The sequence below is a fragment of the Balaenoptera physalus genome (assembly GCF_965194825.1).
Source record: "Balaenoptera physalus genome assembly, chromosome: 3".
Classification (NCBI taxonomy): domain Eukaryota; kingdom Metazoa; phylum Chordata; class Mammalia; order Artiodactyla; family Balaenopteridae; genus Balaenoptera; species Balaenoptera physalus.
Genome location: NC_138890.1, coordinates 104,643,948 through 104,669,994, shown reverse-complemented (window position 1 = coordinate 104,669,994; position 26,047 = coordinate 104,643,948). Strand labels below are relative to the sequence as shown.

Below are 26,047 nucleotides of genomic sequence, written 5' to 3'. Positions count from 1 at the left end.
GAAGGATTAAGGGGTATTTACCAGTAACCACAAGGGAAGCAAATATATTTACTCATTTCAAGATAGAACTATCTTTTTAGTCATTTAATTTTTAAAAAGGAGGACTTTAGCATTCTATCAAAGAGCTTTTCTTTTCAATTCAGTATATCCTCATAAATAGCTACTATACTTAAAATTATATGTTGTATCTTGAAGATTTAGGAGGGTTCCTCTCCAGTTCTTATATTTTTAACAGCTTTCTTTGCACATATTCTATGAAAAAATTTAACGTATTGATTGGGTTAAAAAATAATTCTCTTCTTCCACGCATGACAGCTTAGAAATCTACAAGTAACCCTTGTAGAGAAATTGTTTAGCATCACCAGATTAGACTGTCTCACGGAGAGACATACTTTTCTAAGGAACAAAGGTAAAATTAAAGTCAGTTCTAAACAGTTCAACAGCCCTTTCACTTAGTCTTTGTAATGAGATGCAGAGATAAATAGCTCATACAGATTTCAGGGTAAGTATGTATATACTCATATTATGGTTTCCTTTTCTCCCAACCCCAACCCAAAAAGGTGCCACCTGACTGGGAGAGAGCATGCTTCCGACAAGCCAGCCAGGCCAGCCCTGACTTAAAGCCAAGCCCACAAAATGGCGCCACGTTCCCTTCCTCTGGAGGATATGGCCAGGGGTCACTAATAGCCGATGAGGAGTCGCAGGAGTTTGATGACTTGATATTTGCATTAAAAACTGGTATGTGAACCCACAAACCCCATTGGAAGTAGGCACTCTTGCTATGCTACAATTTCTATCTTCTTCCCATGAAGTTGCAAAAGTACAATCAGTCACCCGTACCACATCCCAATTCTCATGACCCATTCCTAATCCCAGCCGAATTCTAGGATATTTTGTTCTTGGCACCAAATATGAGACAACCTAAAAATAATTGACAATTTGCTTTTAAGAAAAAGGCATACTCTAACTAGATGTAAATCTCTCTGCACTGGAATCTTGCTAGAACACCAAGATACTGCTGAGTCATAAGAATCTGGTAGTGATCTCCCTGAGAGAGTTTTGCCTCTGACCTACCAAAGAGAATTTCTTGTGGAGTATCTTTGGAGCAGAAACTTGCAAAGGCAACATAATGGGCCTCGTATAGTTCTACAGTTTTCAAAGTGCCATCATATATATAGTATATATATATATATATATATATATATATATATATATATATATATATATATATAGTATTTCATTGGCTCTTCCTATATGTTCAACTCCACTCAACCACTGACCCCGATGGAGAGTTGTTTTCAAATCAAATATGCAACTTTTTTCTTTTCTTTTTTCCCTCAGAAAAATGTTGAACTGTCACTGTTAGAAAAAGTTCAGTGAACTTTTTCATTTCTAGATGTACAAACATGCAAGAAGATGTGTCCGTGTTCAGATGAACCTATTGAAATAGTCATTCAAAAGTGCATGCTACTATATATATATTCCCACGTCAGATCAGTGCTTGGCAGTTGGTAAACCTTTTGTAGATGTTGTTGGAGAATGAATGAATGAATTCATTTCATGAATGAGTGAAAGAAAAATGAATCTTAGAGTTTGCTTGGAGGAATAGACATTAGATAAACATGACATAAAGAAGAGTAAAATAAGTAGTGGAAAGAGTTATTAATTATTGAGAATTCAAGGAAATTTTTTTTTAAACCTGCTCAGTTGATTCTTGAAGATATATAGAGCTTAAGTAAGTAAAGAGTGGAAGAAAAGCATTACAGACTGAGGGAATAGAATTAGCCAAAGCCCAGGGCTGCAGGTGCATGACCTGCTTGGGGAGAGGAAGCATGCAATGTGGCTGGGATGGAGGGTGAGTAAAGCCAGGCAGCAGGAGAAAAGCCCAGAAAGTAGTTTATCTACATTGTTAATAAGTTACTGTAGTTCCTCAACTGGGTTTCAGCAAGCACCCTCCTTGGGATATTCCTAGACATCCTTGGTGAAAGGATCTCCTGACCAAGTATATTTGGGAAACTGCAGAGATTGACAATTCACTTGAGCATTTTAGCAGCTCTAAAAAGTCCTAGAGTAAAGAAACCCACTTCACTTAATTTAACTTGGGGCTTCCAGAATACATTTAGTGATAGATTCATTTGGGGGAGCAGAAGACTTCCTGATACCCTGCATAATATTAAAATGCTCTTCAGATGCCACGCTAAGGGATGGGATTTTTATAGAACTCAGTGAGCCATCAAGGTTTTTGAGGAGAAGCACAACGTGTTCCCACTGGTTTTGAGGCAAAATAACTCTTAGGGAAGTCTGAAGAATAAATTTAGAAGCAAAATCAGAAAGGCTGAGAGGTGTTTACCGTGGTCCCAGGGAATAAGGTTTAGGCCTCAAATCTGGGGAGTGGAAAGAAAAAGGACAAGAAATGCTGAGGAAACACTGAGAGGACAGTCAGCAAAGGCTCATGCTTCTCACCTAGGTGACTGAGGGGTCATACATAGAGCATTTGCTTGTTTATTTGTTTTCAAGGGGAAACTGATGAGTTCAGACTTGGATAATTTGATCATTCTGCCTGGTGACTCTTAAATAGTCAAGTTGGGATCTTTGGCGAGGGATCGGGGTTGGAAGTAATGGTCTGAAAGGCATCATGCAGAGATTACATTTGAAGCTATGGGGATGAATAAGTTTAGTCTGGAAGAGTGGAAGCTAAGAGAGGAGAAGAAAAGAAGTGAGGGAGGGAGAGGGAAGAAGGGAAAACACGAGAAAGGAAAAGGAACAAGAAGAACATCTAAGATAATACCTACGTTTAAGCGTAAAAAGAAGAGGGTCCCACAGAGGACACTGTAGCATGGTCAGCACGAAAACTAGAGAGAAGAGTTTCATGAAGGAGGAAGGAACAACTGTATAAAATGCTCATTCGAGCTAGGACTGAAAGAGGGCTTTCAGATTACAAATAGTTCCCAGGGTAGATTATGTCCCCAGCACTGCAGTGCAGTCAGTTGATGTTACAGCACTGGAAGCATAAAATGAATTCTTGCAACGTAATTAAATTAGATCTGGGTCCTATATATATATATATATATAACAAGTATTAAATGCATTCCATTCCGGAATGTATGGAATGACTTACTTACTTATATACTGAGTTTAGCATTCCTTAGAGTTCACTAAACTCTTCAGGAAGTAAATACTTTAAAAGACCACAATAGCAGTCTGTAACACTGGCCCCCTCTATTTTTAGAAAAGGTCCGATAATAATCAAGTACCACCCCCTAGATGCGTTCCATCATACAATATGGTCAAATCAAAGGAGCAGTCCACCTGCCACTCCATCCACAGTGGAATTCACAAATGATACATTGGCCAGATGTGGACCAACAGGGAGTTTTATTTGACCTCCATTGCACTTTAACACTTTTTTGTGGCAAAATTTTAAAATTTAGAGATATCCCATAAAAATCCAGAATTTCTTTAAAAAAAAAAATCTACGAATAGAGTGCTTAAAATCTAACACAACACTGCTTGATTGGAGCTGAGTAATGGCTGCCCCTTTAGACAGGACATGAGCTCTTCAGTTTGTCCAGTGCCCACCAGACCTGTGTCACTGATTTATGTGAGCCTCCCTGGCACCTGTGATGTTTGAGTTTGCAAACCTTGACCTATCTCGGGTCCACCTTAACTGCGGGCCACTCCAAGTCAACTACTGAGAACAGTGGGACTTCCAAGTCTTTTTCATTTGAACCCCTAAACAACTTTGAAAAGTTATGTTACCCTTTGCATATATCTAAATAAACATCCAAAGGGTTTCATAAGTTTAAATAGAATCAAACAATGTCATTTCTATTGTATTATAAATTTTAGGGTTTAAGGGCCTAAGTACCAGAGCAATTTGATACCCACTGCTATTCATTTTATTTTAAATATATACAAGAAAGCTTTTCTTTTACATTTGGGGATTTTACACTATTCTCTTTTCTCTTTGAACTTGTATTACTATTCTACTCCCGACACAGAATTTTATCCTAAGGTAATATATTTTATGTTTGAAATTCATTTAATTGGTATAAAATAGAAGCCCTTGCCCCAAAACCAGTCACGGACTTGTTTTTCCATTTGAATTTTAACCATATTGAATTCCTTAAAGGAAAAAAAAAAAAAAGGACACAAAGGAAAACACTATTGACCTTTTTCATTTTTAAAATAAATTGTCTTTCTATGAGAAATTCACATTTCACTCTAAAAAGAGGACATCATATCTTTCAATTAGTTGTTCTTGAAATGCATCAGCCTCTCCACAGGCAAATGAGACACTCAGTTCTAGACTAGTGATGCCATGGTTATTATTAGTTATTTTAATAGAACTCTCCAATGTATCATCAGTGTCCCCAACCAGGACTTTGGGAGAATGAGAACAGTCACCCTGGGCACCCTGGGACAGCGTCCTTTTAGGGAAGAGGAGAAGGTAGTGAGCTAACTAGAACAGATTCAGCCCACACAGAGTGTGAGTGCAGGATGGAGGGGCATGTACTCTGTTTACATCCCTAACAAGAAGTGTTTTGAGTACTGGCATTTTTATGTTGATCCAAAGCTGACAAGATTCTAGAAAATGTCAAACTGGGAGCCTGTTGGGCTTAGAAACAGGGTGTTTTTCCACAGGGGCTTCTCCCAGAGGGACTAATCTGATTCTCCATCATCCTTAGTCCCTTAACTTCCTGATTTTACCTCAGACCAATGACACTAATGTCATGGTAAACGTTTCCCTACTGGAAACTTTTTGTTTGTTTTTTTGTTTTGTTTTTTTAATTTTTGGCTGCGTTGGGTCTTCGTTGCTGTGCACGGGCTTTCTGTAGTTGTGGCGAGCGGGGACTATTCTTCGTTGCGGTGCGCAGGCTTCTCACTGCAGTGGCTTCTCTTGTTGTGGCACGTGGGCTCAGAAGTTGTAGCTCATGGGCTCTAGAGCGCAGGCTCAGTAGTTGTGGCCCACGGGCTTAGTTGCTCCACGGCACGTGGGATCTTCCCAGACCAGGGATCGAACCCGTGTCCCCTTCATTGACAGGCAGATTCTTAACCACTGCGCCATCAGGTAAGTCCCCTACTGGAAACCTTTAAATGATTTCTTTTTCAGCCAGAAGAAAATAAATAAGTCCTTGAACACCAATGAAAACATTCAGAATCAAGGTCCAAATTCATGAACTCCTCAAAGGACTCATAAATTTCTCTTTCAGAGACATCACATAAAACTACAATGACTTATTTAACTTCAAGAACTTCTGCAGCCCAATGTACTAAACAAAGTTAGGTGGTCATCAAGGTGGAAAAGTAAAATTTGGAAATTTTTTTTTTTAATAAATTTATTTATTTATTTATTTATTTATTTATTTATTTATTTTTGGCTGCGTCGGGTCTTTGTTGCTGCGTGCGGGCTTTCTCTAGTTGCGGCGAGCGGGGGCTACTCTTCGTTGCGGTGAGCGGGCTTCTCCTTGCAGTGGCTTCTCTTGTTGTGGAGCACGGGCTCTAGAGCGCAAGCTCAGTAGTTGTGGCTCGTGGGCTCTAGAGCTCAGGCTCAGTAGTTGTGGTGCACGGGCGTAGTTGCTCTGCGGCACGCGGGATCCTCCCGGACCAGGGCTCGAACCCATGTCCCCTGCGTTGGCAGACGGATTCCTAACCACTGCGCCACCAGGGAAGCCCAAATTTGGAAAGATTTAGATTTTTTTTTCCTCAGGAGAAGATGAAGGAGTATGACCTTTGTTTCACTGCCGCATTTTAAAAGGCCATAGAAAATAAGAGTGGGCTCAGAGAGGGTTCAGAGAGCTCTGTGTTGGAATCCTAGCTCTGCAGTCTACTATCTGTGTGACTTTCAGTAAGGAACTCAACCTTTCAGTTTCCTCATTTATCAAATAAATGTTCTTTTTTAAAAAAATTTATTTTTTTAATTTATTTATTTTTGGCTGCATTGGGTCTTCGTTGCTGCATGCGGGCTTTCTCTAGTTGCGGCCAGCAGGGGCTACTATTCCTTGCGGTGCGTGGGCTTCTCATTGCAGTGACTTCTCTTGTTGTGGAGCACAGGCTCGAGGCGCGCGGGCTTCAGTAGTTGTGTCATGCGGGCTCAGTAGTTGTGGTGCACGGGCTTAGTTGCTCCGTGGCATGTGGGATCTTCCCGGACCAGGGCTCGAACCCGTGTCCCCTGCATTGGCAGGTGGATTCCTAACCACTGTGCCACCAGGGAAACCCATCAAATAAGTGTTCTTATTGTAAGTTTTCATGAAGTTTGGAGATTGTCTATGTGAAGAATCTACCACAGTGTCTGGTAGAATTTAAATTCAGTATGTGATATAAATTATTTGTTGGGTTCGATTTGTTGTTATGTTTAAAAACACTTTTAAATATTCATAATGTGTTCTGTAACACCTGGGTGTTCACTGTACCATAACTATTGAGTGAGGGGGTTCATGCTTGAATGTGTGCCAAGGAGTTTGAAATTTATTCTATAGACAAATATGAACACGTGAAACCTGTGGGACAAAGAAGTCACACGAATAGAGCTGCCCCCATAAGAGGCTGTAGGATGTAAAAGACAACACCCTACGTCTGGGGTCAGAAGTCCAGTTGGGGGACTTCGCTGGTGGTCCAGTGGTAAAGATCTGCCTTCCAATGCAGGGGACACGGGTTCGATCCCTGGTCAGGGAACTAAGATCCTACATGCCGCGGGGCAATTAAGCCCACATGCCACAACTACTGAGCTCGTGCCTCAACTAGAGCCCACGTGCCACAGACTACAGAGCCCACGTGCCCTGGAGCCCACGCCACAACTACAGAGAGAAAACCCGCACGCCACAACTACAGAGAGAAAACCTGCACGCCACAACTACAGAGAAGCCCACACACCATAAGGAAGAGCCCGCTCCACAACGAAAGACCCCGCACGCCTCAGCGAAGACTCCGCATGCCTCAACTAGGACCCGACGCAGCCAAACAAATAAAGTTTAAAAAAAAAAAAATTAAAAAAGAAAAGAAGTCCAGTTGGATATCTTCATTCTGTGACTTCCCTGCTGTGTGACGTGGGCAACTCAGTGAACACCTCTGATCCCCATTCAGTCCCTATGTCTGTAAAACAGGACTAATAATCATGCTTTCCTAACTAAAGCATGTTGAAATGTTGAGGAAAGGAGAGACGCTAGATGAATGTAAATTATTACTTGTAGTTCCTTTGACATTGCCCATTCAGTCTACCAAGGGGGAGAGTTAAGTGTTATCGCAGTTGCTGGCTTTTTCGTGAATTTTTGGCTTAAAATTTAAGCATGAAAATACCTTTCAGAAAATCAGGATACTTACTGCCAAATACCTTCCTAGACCATTGAATGAATTACAAAGAGACAAGAAACCTGGGCTGTGTTCCCAGTTCTGCCGTGTTGTACTTGTATGTAGAATGTGTCCTTTCTGAGTGTCAGCAAGGGATTAGGATTTGGGTATTGTGCATTTATGTCAACTGGGAGGAAATTGAAAAGGAGGATGAGGTGGATCGTACAGATGTGGTGACTCAGGGGAGGCTGTATCTAGAACTTGCTAACATCTTCCAGGGCTCTGGGCTACTGAACAAGCTGGTGACACCCAGCCGCTTGTAAAGCTGCACCCCACGTTGAACCTTCTAGCCCAGTGTGCTTCGTCCCTCACAGTCTGCTCAGCAGGCTCTTAGTTCAGAACTTCTAGTGTGCTTTGTCCCCATGCTGGGCAGACGCTTATGCATTCCTAGTGGCATTTAGAGCAGGCCAACCTTGAAATCAGAGGGAGTTGGTGCTCGTTTGTTCATTAAGCCCCACTCTTCCCTGGTGCTAATGCTGGGGTCCTCTCTGTTTCTCTGTAGTTGACCCCATATTGGGCAACTCTGTTACTCACCGAGATCAAGCTGCAATAGGCCTCAGGGCCTCAGTCACCTTCTCTTTATAAAATGGCAATGTGTCACTGATCCACTTGGTGGTTCTTCTAAGTCGGACAGTTCCTCTGCTTCCCTGGCAGAGAAACATGGGCCCTTTGTCCTTCAAAGGCAGTGTGGCAAACTCAAATGTTACTCACATGTCGGGCCAGTCAAACACCATAACTGATTCAAGAGGGCTGATAAAAACAGCGGCATAGGGCTTCCCTGGTGGCGCAGTGGTTGAGAATCTGCCTGTCAATGCAGGGGACACGGGTTCGAGCCCTGATCTGGGAAGATCCCACATGCCGCAGAGCAGCTGGGCCCGTGAGCCAAAATTATTGAGCCTGCACATCTGGAGCCTGTGCTCCGCCACAAGAGAGGCCGCGATAGTGAGAGGCCCGCACACCGCGATGAAGAGTGGCCCCCGCTTGCCGCAACTAGAGAAAGCCCTCACGCAGAAACGAAGACCCAACACAGCCATAAATAAATAAACAAACAAACAAAGAAGTGGAGAATTGTTTAAAAACAAACAAACAAACAAACAGCGGCATATCAGAAGGTAGTACCTGATCCGTGTTTTGGTTGTTGTTGTTTTATACAATCCAGAAATACAGGCCCAGTGTTGCCTTGTCTTCTACTTTTTAAAGAGTAACCCCAAATCTGATTTTTTATGTTAAATGTATTCATTTTTAAATCATGGCAACTAACTAAATTTTTGAAGATACATTGTCATTAGTAATATGCTAGTTCTTAACTTGAGGAAAGAGTTCGTGGGTGTTTGTCACGTTTTGCTTCATGACTTACATGTACATTATATATAGAGGTACCCTACAATTTATCATCCATACCAGGACAATTCAAGAGAGTAAAAGGGGTGTGATTAATAATTTTTTCAGGTATAAACTAGGACTTTTCTTTTCAAATATTGCATCCTCCAGCTCCCTGCTTGAAGGAATAGTAAAAGAAGTATTTGTGAAAGGGTGTGGAAATGGGGCTTGACGGATAGGTAGGAAGACCCTCAGGCTGGATTTACATGGCACTGCAGGACCAGTCAAGAGACATCACTTTGAGAAAGCTCTCCAATGGGCAAAAGTTGGAATATGTCTATCTGGTGAGGTCCAGCCGGGTTAGGAGTATCTTGAAAGGCAAGGCAGAGGGTTCCAGGCTGACGCAGTTGACAAGAGGAACTAATGGTTGTTCTTGAGAAGGCAGTGGAATGCAGAATGGATCAGAGGAACAGAACAGGCAATACAAATGGAAGAGGAATTTTCAAGAACTAGGATGCAGAGCATAATTTATTAATACGTTGAGCAAACATTTACTGAACACTCACAGTGTGCCAGGCACTGTCCTATTAGCTAAGAGACATAATCCAATGGGTGAATCTGAAATTTTAAAAGAGAATCATCATGTTTCCATGGGTAGCAGAGGGGATACTACCTGAGTTGATATTTATAGGAAGAGTGGAAGCAGCCAAGCTAAAGCGTTGAGGGGGCAGAGAAAGAGCATCCTAGGCAGAAATGCTTGAATAATAACACGGTGGGGAAAGGGAGTGGCCAGCAGCTCTAGTGAGACGTTAGGCTAGAGAGCAGGCAAGAATCAGGTGGATCGTGCCTTGAAGCTGGGCTGAAGACAAGCCCTCCAGAGGTCAGACAGCAGGAGGAGATACAAAAGAAAGCAGAATAGCTTTGGAAAGGGTCAACAGGGGACTTCCCTGGTGGCGCAGTGGTTAAGAATCCATCTGCCAATGTAGGGGACACAGGTTCGAGCCCTGGTCCGCGAAGATCCCACATGCCGCCGAGCAGCGAAACCCGTGCGCCACAACTACTGAGCCTGTGCTCTAGAGCCCGCAAGCCACAACTACTGAGCCCACGTGCGACAACTACTGAAGCCCACACGCCTAGAGCCCGTGCTCCACAACAAGAGAAGCCACTGCAACGCGAAGCCCGAGCACCGCAAGGAAGAGTAGCCCCCGCTCACCGCAACTAGAGGAAGCCTGTGCGCAGCAACGAAGACCCAACGCAACCAAAAATAAATAAATAAATTTATTTAAAAAAGGAAAGAAAGAAAGAGTCAACAGGTCAGTGGATGAGTGGATGAGATGGGCCAGTGCATTGTCAGAGAAACAAAGCCAGGAAGTGGGGTTTCAACAGCAGCCTTTAACAGGCAAGGACAGAGACCCAAAAGAGGGAGGGTTTGGCTAGAAAGAGGTCATTAGTGGGCTCCTGCTTCCATCTCCAAATAGGTTAAGAAAAAGCTAATCCACTGTCTTCCCATAGTTACGAACTGCAGAATTGCCTTTCCTACATCTCAGACAGATAGGGAAGTCTCAGCTGCCCAGGCAACTGGTTTTTCACTTCCCTTCTTGTTTGCAGTCTTGTGCCCAGCAGAGGGGGTGGGGCTGGGAACTGTAATCTCTGGTGATTCAGCCAACAGCACACCCTGTGACCACATCCCTAGTCTGTGTGTGTGTGTGTGTGTGTGTGTGTGTGTGTGTGTGTGCATGAGAGAGAGAGTGTGTGTGTGTGTTTATGTGTTCCTCTGCACATTACAGAAGAAAGCAACAAGGTGTTAGTCTAACATAGTGTCAAGTTTTCCGAATTATTCTGAGTTGTGAAAAAAGTAGTAAACAGTGGAGCGTCCTCAAAACAGAGATTCCAGGCGCTATCTCCAGTTAACAGCTAGCTTTGTGGGATTCTTGTGTGGATCTGTTTTGGCGCTGTGTTACATAATTATTTTTATCTTGGGAGCAGATCTGAGTCATTGAGAGCCAGTGTCTTCTGGGCACTGATATGATACCAGGTGTTGTCAATGCACAATTGTCTTCTCGGATCCCTGCCAAACTGAGTCTCAGCTGAAGGACCTACTAGGTTCGGTACATGTAGGGTTGGAGGTTATACGTTTTCTAACAGCAAATCCTACCCCCTGCTGAAAAATTCTAATAACCTGCCTGATCTTTTTTATTTTAGTAAGCCCCCAATTAAGAAATGCTGTTCTTTGGAGTAAGTTATACCTGTCAACCATGTAGAAACAGAAAAAAAGATTGAGAAGCCAAATTCGTGTCTTTAGAAATTAATTTGTACTTATAAAAACTACCAAAAGGAATTTAAAATACAGTTTTATAATTGCTAGGTATTAATAATATTTATTCTAAAGGTATAGCTCACTTTTTACTAATATAATAGAAATAAACGTGTGTTGACTTACTGTAACTTGACCATTAATTTGCTGGACTAATAGTTGGGAGTTTTGTGTTTATTCTTTTTCTATTTCAGGTGCTGGTCTCAGTGTCAGTGATAATGAATCTGGTCAAGGCAGCCAGGAGGGAGGCACCTTGACTGACTCCCAGATCGTAGAACTCAGAAGGATCCCCATCGCCGACACCCACCTCTAGCACCTCAGTAACCATTAGAATGAGGGTACTTCCCTGTTTGTATTGGCTCTGTGCTAAAACTTTCTAAGTACATGCAGCCATATGATAGGACTCTGTGAATTGTACTGGATGACTAACCCAGAGGTGATTGTTGTGTTTGGAATATAAATTACTTATCTTTGTGCAACCTGAAAATTAACTGCTATAATGAAAGACTGGATCGATTTGTATCAGTTAATAGGATTGACATATCAGTTAATAGAATGTACATATTTCAAGAGTATTAGTTGTTTTTTAATGATGCTACATGGCTAACATTGTTTAATAAAGGTAATAACAATCAATAAAAACCATAGAATCCATTTGGCATGACCCAGGCTCATTATTTATGAGGAAATATTGTGCCTGAGCAAAGAAACAAACTCTATCAAGATGATGTCCAGCACCCCGTTTCTTCCCACATTGATACAGGTGACCCAGATTTAAGACTTCACCTTCATTCCTAAAAACCATAAAATGTATTGTCTGTTGATTTTGCACCTGAGTGTCGACAGAGTACTGTAGTTTACATAGTCTTTGATCAAAAGCATGTATTTCTGCTCATTATAAAATTAGGGATCTGAACATTTTCCAGAATGAATGTTCTGTTCCCAGTTAAAAATAACTCCATCAAGCATTTTAGTACAGCTAAGAAGAGGATCATCCAAACAGTGCAGAGTTTGTTTGGGAGAAATATTTCTTGGTTTGGATTTTTCAGTCTTTGTCTTGGAATGAGAAATCAGCAAGTATGTCCTAGAACAAACCCTATTATGTTCAAGATGATTTCATTGACTATGGTTCCAGAGGAATCATTAAGAACAGAACAAGTTTGTTCTAAGAAAGCCTTTTTGACCTTTTATTTTTGAACTCTTAAGTATTTGGGGAAAAATCAGTAGTCATTTCAAGAAAAAATTTTAAAATTGAAAAAAAATCTGCCTAAGGGAAAATTTTGTTCTGTTAATCATTTCACTTAAAACCATAATTAAAACACCCAAGTGTTCTGTCATCACTGTGAAGCATGGCTTTATTTTTTATAAAACCTGAGGTGGCATTACTGATCTTGATGAATTATAAAATGACTCTCCTTTCTTCTTCCTATTGGTCCTCCCCTACTTCCATCTCCTCGTATATTGAGTTTTGATCAGTGACTTTTTAGGTAGGAAACAAAAGCTGCACAACAAAATCAAACAGCCTAAAAGACAAAGGCAGCATCATTGGCAGAGTTATAATCCTTTTTAGGAAGTTTAGAAATGGTGCTAATAAGATTGAATTTACGTTACATGACAAATAAGTTAGTGTCTCTCTCAACCTACAGCATTGTACTGTAGTCTCTTCCAAAATAAGAAGCAATTGATGGGGCTTCCCTGGTGGCGCAGTGGTTGAGAATCCGCCTGCCAATGCAGGGGACATGGGTTCGAGCCCCGGTCTGGGAAGATCCCACATGCCGCGGAGCAACTAGGCCCGTGAGCCACAACTACTGAGCCTGTGCGTCTGGAGCCTGTGCTCCGCAACAAGAGAGGCCGCGATAGTGAGAGGCCCGCTCACCGCGATGAAGATGAAGAGTGGCCCCTGCTTGCCGCAACTAGAGAAAGCCCTCGCACAGAAACGAAGACCCAACACAGCCATAAATAAATAAATAAATAAATAAATAAGTAAGTAAGTAAACGTTGACTTGACCCTGCTGTGTGCAAAAAAAAAAAAAGCAATTGATGGAATTGGTTATAAAATAAAAATTTAACATGAAAATTTTGAAATTGGTAATAAGCATTTTAAAATTATTAATAGGTTTTAATGAATTTGAGGCTTAGATAATGATTACAGAAATGTGAGATTTCATGGTGTGGAATCCATGAGTCATAATTACTATAACATTTGTTTTGCAGATAACTCGATTCCTATTTGTCACTTAAGGTAAAGTTATTATCAGCATTTTTAAAGTTCCTAAATGGATTATAACCATACCATAATGAATTCTCTAACAAAGACAATTGTCAATAGCTATTTTCATTTCTACGTGTTGTCAGAATTTGGGAAAATCTGGCCAAAAACATGACCAATCACAGACACCTTTCTTACTTCAGCTTACTGAATTTCTATTGTTATCCAAAACGCCATCTTGATAAAGAATCAAAAGAAACTCCTGCCACTGAGCAGCATGATTCTTTAAACATTAGAAGGAAAGGGCAAGATTTCTAGAAGCCACAGTGCTAAAACAAATAAGCTTCATATTCCAACAGCAGCAATATTTTGCTATCCGGTTTCCTCTCGATGTAGAGTGAGATGGGACATCAGCCAGGGAAGGATAGTACCAGGTAGGAGGAAGCAGATCAAATCAAAGTCTTAAAAATGAAAACTCGAAGACTAGAACTATAACACTTTGTGATCTTTCTTTTTCAGGAGGTTTTATACTCCCTTTCTCCATGACATTTTAAAAATAGCTTTATTAAGATAGAATTCACATTCAATACAACTCATCCATTTAAAATGTGCAATTCAGTAGTATTTGATTATATTTCATTATTGGGGGTTTTTACAATTAATTTGTATTGGAGTATAGTTGCTTTACAATGTTGTGTTAGTTTCTGCTGTACAGCAAAGTGAATGAGTTATACGTATACATAGATCCCCTCTTTTTTAAAATTTCCTTCCCATTTAGGTCACCACAGAGCATTAAGTAGAGTTCCCTGTGCTATACAGTAGGTTCTCATATTGGGGTTTTTTTAATTGCTCTAAAATATGTGTAACACCAAATTTGCCATTTTAGCCATCTTTAAATGTAGTTTTTAAATTCAGTGATATTAATTATACTCACAATGTTGTATAATCATTACCTCTATTTCCAAAACATTTTTATCACCCTCAGACAGAAACTGTGTATTCATCCCATCTCCTTGACATTTCCTTCCCTCTGTCAGTAGACACCTAACATTTCTTTGGGAAATGTCTCTGCGTCTGCATTTTTGTAATTATTTAAAATTTGTTTTTCTTGTTGCTTTAGTTTTTTTCTCAACTTTTTTTTTTCTTTTAGAATGTTAAGGCCAGAAAAAAGGATTTTCCTAATTTGGATGCAAGTGCAGACAGGTATGCAGTTGAGGTACGGAGCAGAAGTAGAGCCCACAGAATTCCAACCAAGCCGGGAGCCCAGGCAAATGAAAATCTTACTAAGCAAAACACAGAATGAATTTCACTCTGGAACTGTATCTTTGTGTTGGCTTTCAATCTCTTGAGGTGTTTTAGGGTTTAATTAATACTTTCCATGGTTCCTAAATCTGACCAGAGAAGTTTAAATACGCAGTGGGGTTATGGCTGGAAAAAGAAAATGCCATTCAGGAATATAGCTCCCAAACAACTTAGCCTTGTGTTTATCCGCCTTGAGTTTAGCCTTAAGTACTCTGGGTAGATCTGTTTGAGGGTAGGTCTCAATCAGATCGGTAGGTAATGTTGAGTTTTCAAAGCAGCTGGGTGGCAGAGTGGATCTCCTCTAGACAGCCTGACCTTGATAGGAACAGAGAAAGCAACATGGGAAATCCTGTATTTCATGTGGTTTTTAATTGTTAATGGCATGGACCCAGTTCCCCAGTACTGCTCTAGCAGGATGTAAGTCAAAGGACCACATTGCCTATAAGTAACATATTTAAAGAATGGACCAAGTGACTGAGGCTCGGAACTCTTCCATTATCTTGAATCTCTTTTAGTCTAATTGACTAACTAGTGAAATACAGGTGATTGATATTCTTATTGGTAAGATTTAGTTGGTACATTGATGTTGTTATTCAATACATCTCACCTACCTAAACTTTTCACTCATCAAAATAATTTTAACATCATAATAGAAAACCAAACTCACCTTTGCAAAAATTTAGAAAGCCCCAGATGCTTTCTAGCTAGCACATACAATGAATACATGCACAGTATTTTTAAGAAATAATAGCCCTGAGGGGGAAGAAACTTTACTTCTATTGTGGTCTGTAACTATTCAAATCACCCTGACAAGTTTGGCAACCCTCTTAATTAAAAATTACTACACTGGAGATAAAACGAGTTTAACAATTATGGTTAGTAAACATCTTTTACTTAAGTAACTTACATGGTTTCAGGAAAAGAAGCAAATGGAGAATAACTTTGTTTCCCATCATCTATGACAATGGGATGCAGTTATCAAACACTGTTGCCATGGTCCTTGGGAGCACTATGGGATGCTTCAGTTCAGTTCCCAGCCTGCCCCTGCCAGGGACTCAGCAATGGGGCCCAATAGCTTAGGCAGTGCTGTGAGCACCAAGGTTAGCGCTGAAGTCCCTAGAAAGACTCAGCTCAAGGAAATTGTTAGCATTCGCAGGGCATGAAATGGTATGTTAGTCCTGTGAGAAAAGATAAGTACTCACTGTTTTCTAACAGATAAAAGGATTCCAACTTAAGCAGGGTAAACTATGCTTTTCCCTGTGATTAGCCTTTAGGAGTCTATGAGCAAAATCACAAACTTGATATTTTTTAAAAATTTAAGAATGTATTAATACCATTTGTTTTGTAACAAGAATGAAGGGAAGAGACAATGCAAATCATTTCAACATCACTTATTTGATTATGTTTATTTCAAAGGTAAGGGTGTATGCTCGTGAGAGAGAGAAACAGAAAGAAAAGAAGGAAGGGAGGGAGGGAAAGGAGGAAAAGAAAGATTGAAAAAAGAATAAAAGAAATCTGGGAATTCAAAGCAAGACAAGCAAGGAAAATCAAGATGATAATTTCCATTACGGTTTACAATACACGATAAAAAGATATTTTGAAAAGCTGATTCATGAAGTATGTGACACTGTCCGTCATCCTGCTCCACAGTATATATCCTTAGTCTGTACATTCATCAAAATCATTGCAGAATTTCCTTCTTCTTTTAAGGCTGAATGGTATTTCATTGTATGTGTTCACCGCATGTTCTTTATCTGTTCATCTGTTGGACATTTGGGTTGTTTCCATGTCTTGGCTATTGTGGATAATGCTGCAATGAAGATGGGAGTGCAGTATCTTCAAGATACTGATTTCAGTCCTTTTTCATAAATACCCAGAAGTGAGATTGTTGGATCATTTTTCATTTTTTTGAGGAACTTCCATACTGTTTTCCACAGCAGCTGTGCTATTTTGCATTCCCATTAACAGTGCATTCCACATCCTCACCAATACTTGTTTTTTGTTTTTTTGGTATTAGCCACCCTGACAGGTGTGAGGTAATTTTTCATTGTGCTCTTGATTTGCATTTTCCTTATGTCTAGTGACATTGAGCCTTTTTGCATATACCTGTTGGCCATTTGTATATCTTCTTTGAAGAAACATCTTTTTACATCCTTAGCCCATTTTTAAATTAGGTTATTAGTTTTTTGGCTATTGAGTTGTAGAAGTTCCTTATATTTTAAAGATTAATTTCTTATCAGATATGTGGTTTGTAAATATTTTCTCCCATTCCACTGGTTGCCTTTACACTTTCTTGATGGGTGAAACAAGACAGTGACAGAAAAACAAATACTGCATGATTCCACTTATAAGGTACCTAAAATAGTCAAATTCATAGAATCAAAGTGTGGAATGGTTGTTGCCTGGGGCTGAGGGCAGGGAGAAATGGGGAGTTACTAGTCAACAGACATAAAGCTTCAGTTAGGCAAGATGAATAAGCTCTAGAGAGCTGTTCTTCAATATTGTGCCTATAGGCAACAACACTGTATTGTACATTTAAAGTTTTGTAAGAAGGGTAGACCTCATGTTCAGTGTTCTTACCACGATAAAATAAACAATTTTTTAAATTGTTAACAGGACTGCTTGATCACTATTCTTCACTGCAAGTGCTAGCATTGCATGGAGAAGGAAGTTCAAACAATTTTTTAAATGTTTTCCAGTCTCTTCTGGAACTCCTAGTTAACCTCTCACAGAACCCCTAATGACATCTGCAGAACCCCAAAAGAGAAACCCACATTTGACTGTAAGCTCCTGAAGAGCAGGAACTACGTCTTACTCGTTTTGGTATCCTGATCACCTAGCACAGTGCCTGGAACAAAATTGATGACCAATAAATACTCGTTCAACTGAAAAATAATTATCCTATTTGGATAGCTAATTAGAACATAATTTTTCTTGATCTTTTATAGTTTTATTTACAGATGTTTTGCCTTTAAGAATCTGAATGAATGTCAGTTATTGCACAAATCAGATGCCATATCATCTTCACGTTACCAACAGCTTTCATTTCCAAAGCTATAATTTGTTGAATTATATATATGTAATTCATTCTGCTTCCTAGTCATCCAAGGAGTCTTGAAAAACCACTGAAGACTATGAAAAACTTGTCATTTTCATTTTGGCAGTAGTCTATATAACAAGTTTCAAACTAGGATAATTTTTTTAAGGCTTACTAGGCAAGGAGGAGGCCAAACCAAAAGTACATAGACAACAAGAGGTGATGTTTACTCATCATATCTCATTGTTATTCCATGACCTGTTAGTCATAAGGGCTTTGTGTGGGAAATTACATATGCATGAATATTTTGTAACCAAAGGGTTATAATCTACAATCTTTCTCATACTTAATTGGTTCCACAGTAGGAAGTCAAAGAAGTATATATGTGTCATTTCATGGTTGATTCATTATGCCCGTACTAAATATATTTGAAATAACGGTCTGCATTGTAACACTCAAACCTAGATAACATATAATTTCTAATCTTAGTGAGCCAAGGGAATAAGACTAATTGTACTCTGAAGCTAAGAAGTCAATGTCTACCAGATTAATTGTTAGTGTCCAAGGTTCAGAAGAACACACTATCATCTTCATAACTGAGCAATGCCTCTACCCCATGCTGTTAGGAACTTACTATGGATAAGAGTCAAGACCTTCCCATATTCAACCACTTCATGATTTCTCAAGACAACCCAAAAGATTATGAGTCAAAAGTCATTGTTTCTTGTCATTATCCAAGATAAAGACTGATCTGTGGAAAGTAGACTTTCTTTCTGGCAGAGGACAAAAATATGTTTGAAGAAAGCAACTAATTTTTTAAATAAACATTTTAAAGTCAGCCAAAAATAGTTGATAAATTGCTCAAAAATCACAATTTGCCTGTGTAGATGCTATAGACTATATAACAGAATTGCCAGATTGTAAGGATGAACAGAAAGATGAACAGATTTTATTTGAATTTATCTTTGGTCCAAGTATTTTAAAACTCTATAAATGAGAACTGTATAAAATATTTTGAAAGAGAGAAAAAACATTTGTTTAATTCTACAAAATCTCCCTTTTTGTCTTAGCTTTTAAGACTGCTCACATAGTAAAGAAGGTTTTGGATCTTTACCCTTTGTCTTCCTATTTACCGTTTCCCCTTTTCCTCATACTGGCACACTTATTTTATATGAGAAACAATTTCTGAAAATTTATATTAGAATCATGTATTTAAATAAAGTATATCACATTTTTCACTCCATGTGAGAAAGTTTGATTAGAAATAAGGATTCTTTCTTTTTTTTTTTTTTAAAATCGGTCATCAATTTTATACACATCAGTGTATACATGTCAATCCCAATTGCCCAATTCAGCACACCACCATCCCCACCCCACCGCAGTTTTCCCCCCTTGGTGTCCATACGTTTGTTCTCTACATCTGTGTCTCAACTTCTGCCCTGCAAACCGGTTCATCTGTACCATTTTTCTAGGTTCCACATACATGCGTTAATATACGATATTTGTTTTTCTCTTTCTGACTTACTTCACTCTGTATGACGGTCTCTAGATCCATCCACGTCTCAACAAATGACCCAATTTCATTCCTTTTTATGGCTGAGTAATATTCCATTGTATATATGTACCACCACTTCTTTATCCATTCGTCTGTTGATGGGCATTTAGGTTGCTTCCATGACCTGGCTATTGTAAATAGTGCTGCAATGAACATAAATAAGGATTCTGATGGATAAACAACAAGGTCCTAATGTATAGCAAGGGAACTATAGTCAATGGAAAAGAATATGAAAAAAGAATGTACGTGTATAACTGAGTCACTTTGCTGTACAGCAGAGATTGGCACAGCATTGGAAATCAACTAGACTTCAATTTTTAAAAAAAGCAAAAAAAAAATAAGGATTCTGATAAAAGTTTAGCTTATATTAAGATGAAGTGCACCTGCTTGCTCATCAAAAGGAAAAGAGAAAAAAGACAAAAAATGGAGATGTGTGATGTTCAGCCAGTCCTCCTGAGAGCCTAAGTCACCACCTGATCATGATTCAGCTGCTGGAGATGAGCTGTAGGCTCAGGTACAAAAGCATGCATTAGAGGCTAGACAGCCAGACAGGGAGAGCGGAGCAATAGAAAATGTTTCTCTTTGTGTTTTTATCTTATCGTCAGAGTTTGTTTAAGGCTGATAACAGCTCTAAAATGTTGCAGTTACTCCTTAATACAGAGATGTTGACCCTTAGATTGGATTAGCCACTGCATTAGAGGCACTGTTACAGAATTCAGTCACACTAACTTCTTCACAGCAAGGAAGGTCTTCTGTCCCCAGAGAACAGATTGAGGTTGGAGATCTGCAGCCCAGAACGAGAATCTCTCCCCTCCCAACCTCAGCTGCCCTGATGCAGGCACCTGCATTTGTGCCTCAGGTGCTTGGGGATATTTGAGAGCCAGAAAGGCCCACTTTTGTGTGCTGATCGTGGTCGGAACAAGTAAAGGACCAAAACGGTCAGCGTGTTCTTCTCACCTCACATCACTTCCACTTTGTAGCTGGAAATACCAGGTAATATTTTTTTCCTTTCACAGTTCCCACCTATATCCTCCCCACTGAGTGTTGAAATATGGGTTATGTAATCCACACTGGATTTTTAGAAACTCATTTAATAAATACCCCCACTCCATTACTGCCTTTAGGGAAATGAAAAGCAGTTGGTATTTTCTACCTTCTAGGATTTTCACCAACAAACTAAATATGTTTTCAGCATAAATGAGGCAGAAAGACACTTAACTGTAAGTGTTCTCAATGCAATTTGTGTTTTTGGCAAAGACAGGCAAGATTTTTCTGTATGTGGGTGAATTATTTTGATATAAGATAGAGACAAGAGGCGAGATGGGATGAACCTTTTTGCTCTCGCCTCAGCTCAGGAGGTTTTGTGATACTCTCTCCCTTCCCCTCCCCTCTCCTTCCCTCCTTTCTTCCTTCTCCTTCCCCTCCCCCTCCTCCTCCTCCCTTTAGGTTCTCTGAAGTAGTTGTTAGGGGTTAACAAATTAGCAAGTCCAAACAATTATTCATAGTAAGTTTAAGAATGATTTATTTTATTTAAACAGTGATCAGTTCCCTTATGACATTCAGACTAGTAGACTCTGCTTGTTAATAGCTAGGAAACCCTATAAGGAAATTACTTTCCTGGACTTGAAAGGAACTTATACAAATAAATATGACCAATTGTATACTCTACAACTAAAGAAAAATGTATAGAACATATACTGGATTTTCATAGTAGAGCAAACAATAAAAGGAATGAATCCCATCAGGTGGAGAAATTTATTTTTTGAAGGGTCACAAGTAGATGCAGTTATTAGAAATAAAGTAGGAATTGAACATGCTTTAAAGACAAGGTAAATTGGATTTATTTTGCAATACAATTATTTAAGTCAAGGAGTAAAAGACAAAAGCACTATAAAATATTTGACAAATTTGGAACACAAAAGATTTCTGTTGGAAAATGGTACAACTCTAGATTAATGTCTGCCTATTTTACTTAAAGGTGAGTTTAGAAACAGAATTATTCACTAAATGATTACTCTGAAAAGCTCTCTTTGCAAACGCCCAAAATTTTCTAAAATTCTATTGGATTTAGCCTGCTGCTTCATTTCTACAAGAGAGTAGCTTATATTTTCTATTAAAACACTTACAACTGCTTACTTTTCTTGGTTTCATGGTACCGTACTTGAGATTATATACTCCTATCTCATCCAATCAACAGAAGTTTATAGGCAAAGTTCAGTGGATTTTGTATTTTGCTCAAATATTATCTCTAGAATACAGGGTTGTCCATTTGGAATTAAAAGATTCCTTCACTTTCCAGCATTTAAGCTATTTGACTGCTTTTGCTGTCCTTGGAGAACAGCCATTCTTTGCAGGACTTAGATCGCAATAAATAACACTGAGACCACAAACTAGAAACTCTAAAGATGGCAAGCCTTTTAACTTCAGTGATTTGTACTTCTCTTTGCATCTACACCTTCTCCAAAGCATAGTTGCTGAAGACTTAGACTTTCAGAGTGGAAAAATGCCAATCGGATATATAATAAATTTCATGCATTTCATCAACTCGATTCCAGTTGTCATATGGTACAATCTGTAGAAACCAAGGCCCTGTATGGCTTTTGGAATACACAATAGTTGATAACTGTTTTAGGACTAAACTGTGTAATGTGAAGCAGAGTGGGGAATTGCTCACACTCTGCCTGCTTCAAGGCAAAGTAAAAATTAAGCTCAGCATGTCATCACATACTTACAAGCGACTTATGTGAGCATTCTTTATAAATAGATTTTGACAGTGCCAAGGTTTCCAATAAAATAGGAAACCATTAAAATGGTTTATCGTTTATCATTTGTATTATGAGAAAAACAGGGAGAACCCTGATTCCCCTCAGGCAAGAATTGACCCTTCAGGGAGTGTAAAAGAATCATAGACAATGGTGCAAACTATTAAATTCATTCCCAAATAGGTAGGCTTTTTAAAATATGGCTTCTACAATGACCACCTTGGCAGTACGTATGTTCACAGCATGCGAAGAAGTACACATAGTAAAAGATTTTATAAGCTTCCTTTTGATGACATTGATGAGCTGTAGTTCAGTTTTCTCTAATAACTCTAAAGCTTCATTTCAAAGAAGAGACCATCATTTGTTTTAAAGAAAAATGTAACAGGGGTAAGATTAGAAATTTATACACGATACGTGCCCTTCTACGGTACAAATTTTATGGACAGTGAAATAAATGTAGGAAGAAAGCTCTTGTGAAGTCACTTGAGAGAGAATATTTTTAGAGTGTCTTAAAAATATGAATGAATAGGACTTCCCTGGTGGCACAGTGGTTAAGAATCTGCCTGCCAATGCAGGGGACACGGGTTCGATCCCTGGTCCGGGAAGATCCCACATGCCGCGGAGCAACTAAGCCCGTGCGCCACAACTACTGACCCTGCGTTCTAGAGCCCGCGAGCCACAACTATGGAGCCCATGTGCCACAACTACTGAAGCCCGTGTGCTTAGAGCCCTTGCTCTGCAACAAGAGAAGCCACTGCAGTGAGAAGCCCGCGCACCGCAACAAAGAGTAGCCCCCCCTCACCGCAACTAGAGAAAGCCCGCCGCGCAGCAACCAAGACCCAACACAGCCAAAATAAATAAATAAATTTATTTATTTATTTTAAAAAATATGAATGATAAGACTTTTATAATACAAACCAAAGTTTATAGCTAACAAAGTTATATACAGTAAAATACTACATATTTACATATATGCAAATATATAAATATAAAAATATATTTCCATATTATATGTATATAAATATATAACATATACATTTATATATTACATTTACAATGTAAGTATATATTTACACACATCTTCACAGACACACAAATGCACACATATAATAGTGTTCAGAGATTTTCCATTTTTTCTTTGGTTTTTGTGTATTTTTCAAGTTTTCTGCAAAGAACACGTATTATCTTTGAAATCAGAGAAAGTATATAGCTTTTTCGAAATTATTTTAGCCCTGAATTTAGCACAGGTGGTATTTAAGACACCTCTTTTTTTTGCTCAATTTCTAGTGAAACAATTATAGCTAGTGAGATCTTTTTAAAGACAATCTTTAAAAGCAGTTTTAGGTTTACAATAAAATTGAGAGGAAGGGACAGAGATTTCCCATATACCTCCTGCCCTGATACTTGCATAGTCTCCCCTATTATCAACATCACTCCCCAGAATGGTACTTTGTTAGGACCGAGGAACCTACGCTGACACATCATAATCATCCAACATCCAAAGTTTACCTTACAGTTCACTCTTGATGTTGTAATTCTCTGGGTTTGGATAAATATATAATGATGTAATCCATCATTATTAATTCATACACAGTATTTTCACTGCCTTAAAAATCTTCTGTGCTCTACCTACTTCTCTCTCCGCCACCCACCCCTACCCCTGGCTGGTGAGATTTTTAGAGTCTGAGGTGAGGATCTTGAACACCCTGTTCCTGGAGGAAATTACCTGCTTTTATAATCTGCTTCGTAGATGATATTAGGAGACCACAGTGATTGACTCACAGTGACCACCATGAGCCTTGGGACCACTGGAGCCATGGGCGCTAGAGCCTTGGGGAGCTCTACTCATAAGCTCTTAGACTTCCCTCTCAGCCTAAGGAAATCTTGAATTTGTGTGTGGAAAGCAAGAGGGAAAAGAAAAGGGAAGCCCCAACCCACAGGAAAGGTCTGTCACTGGCAGTTTATAGACGGAACAAAGGAGTGCTTTTATCCCAATCAGTGGGTGCCACAATGTTAGCATACTTTAAAGATAATGACATATATTTGGTGGTTATTCACCGAAGAGTGAACATTTGGGGTATTATTTCAGATGTTTGGATTTCTTACATGTTTCAGGGAAAAAAATAAACAACTGTGCTATATTTCAAAGAAAAACGCTAGCTCTAATTTTTTACCCTTCAGATGTTTGGAAATTTCAAATAACTGTTCCAAATCTGATCACTAAATATTTCTTTTGTTGCACAGAAACTGACTTTTAAGTCACTGTATTTAAGTACTAAAAAGCAAAGGGAAAAACGGGTCCTCTCCTGCCACTTTCTCTGGACTCCCAGGCCCAGCATGCTTCATATCTAATTGCATGCAATCCAAACCTTCTCCTCATACGGTTCCCATCCTCACAGCACCCTCTACTCAGCAAGCTCAGAGCTTCCAGCCTCTCCTATTTTGAAATACATGTAGCATAACTCAGCATTGTTTTAAAAAATCTTTTTTTATATTTAAGAACTTTATAGTTCTTTGATTTGTTTTCCTATCTTATATTTTTAAAAAAACTTAATAGATTGTGCTTCATTTACAGTTGTATGAAATAGATATTCTTTTAATTATAGTTGTCGAAAATAAGTCAGTCTCCTTTTATACAAATTGAGGTTCATTGAGAGGTGTCCTGCTCCGTTCTAAAATTAGATCAGTACATCCACAAAATGTTTTCTGTCTCTGGAGACCCTCCATGCCCAATGCCATCTGTTTTCTCCTGCTCTTCCTCCCACCCCCCTCCCCTTGAATATTCTCTCTCTTGAGTAATATTTTTCGGCTTCTTTATTCTTTCTTTTATTCTCTTACTGTGACAATATCAAAGACAATATCGTAACCAAAGAGATACTATGTTACTCAGGATAATTAATGTTAGCTATTATAAGAAACAAATAGCAACTTTCAGTGGCTTAAGTTTATTTCTTGTTTTGCAAAATTCAATATTCCTCCCCTCCAAACAACAACTCAGGAGACCCAGCTCCTTCTATCTTGTGGTAGCATCATCTTTCAGACCCTCAGAATCCTTCATTTTTAGCAGAGTGGCCTGGGAAAGAGAGAGAGAGTGGAAATCTTCACGGGATGTGTTGTGATCAGAACTACAAGTTCATTGGCCAGAGCTCAGTCACATGACTGAGTACAAGAGGGGCCAGGAAATATGCTGAACTGTGCACCATGAAGGAGTATATCTAGGTAAACACCAAGAGCCTATACCACTCAGTTCTTTCCATAATCACACCATCTCAGGTGACCAACCCTTATCTGGGGCATGTTTTATGCACACCCTCCTCTTACCATCCTAGCCACCCTGTTGCCTTCTCTGTCTTACCTCTCTGGCGCTATCATTTTAACTCACGCAGAGCTATTCTTCCCACAATCCCAGTAAATTACCTCCTGCCAACCCTCACCACTGTACTTCAATTTCCAGGTAAGAATCAAACACTTCCAAAGCTAATATCCTTGCCTCAGTTTGTGTTTATCCTTTCAGTGTTTGTAAAGAACAAAAAATGATGGAGAAATGAGCCAATAGAATCATCACCAGCCACCATAGGAAACTATTAATACTAAGAATAAGAAACCATAAACATGGCTATGATGAAAATTCTAGAGAAGAGAGAAGCTGAAATAAGAACTTAAGAGTTTTCGTAAAAGATTAACACAATATTACTTGATACTCCGATACAGGTCTACAATCCTTCAAAATTCCCTGAGATGAAAAGGTAAATCCTCAGTGCCAGAATAGAAAGCCTGGGGGTAGAAACTAGAGTTATGAAAGAGAAGTGCTCCAAAGAACAAGCTACATGAGGAAACATCTTGCAATTTTCAGACCTGAGGTCAATGGCCCAAAGATGAGTTGAAATATTCTGAAATACAATCTCTTACACCAGACGTCACTACTAAACCAGATATTTTTCTTCCCCGGAAACAAAAAACAAACAAACAAAAAAAAACCATGATGAAAAGACCTCACAGCTCTTCTGGAATTCAAAATCATACAAACATTGCTGGAAAAATAAATAGAGGGAGGTACTGAGGGATTTCCTAGTCTTTGCTTGTAGCCATCAAATTAATCATATACAATAAAATTAAAATGTTCCTATTTGACTTTATAATAAGTCAAATTTGACTCGTCTTTATAAGGCATGTTATAGTTTTTCAAACTTTGTTTAGGTTT

General features: G+C 39.2%; 1 protein-coding gene and 1 pseudogene across 2 annotated transcripts in view; both read left to right on the top strand.

Annotated features, from left to right (window-relative positions):
• Positions 1-12,962, top strand: part of ADGRV1 (adhesion G protein-coupled receptor V1) — a 560,219-nt gene extending 547,257 nt beyond the window's left edge. Inside the window, exons 90-91 of the mRNA XM_082458333.1 lie at positions 561-738; positions 11,176-12,962. Of these exons, the coding sequence (XP_082314459.1) occupies positions 561-738; positions 11,176-11,294 (297 nt within the window). The 3' untranslated portion in view covers positions 11,295-12,962. The remainder of the gene's footprint in view (positions 1-560; positions 739-11,175) is intronic.
• Positions 12,963-13,007: 45 nt separating this feature from the next.
• LOC309658994 (ragulator complex protein LAMTOR1 pseudogene) overlaps positions 13,008-26,047 on the top strand; it is a 28,318-nt pseudogene continuing 15,278 nt past the window's right edge. The window contains exon 1 of the transcript in view: positions 13,008-26,047. This exon is cut by the window's right edge and continues 15,278 nt beyond it. The product of the transcript in view is annotated as a ragulator complex protein LAMTOR1 pseudogene (transcript).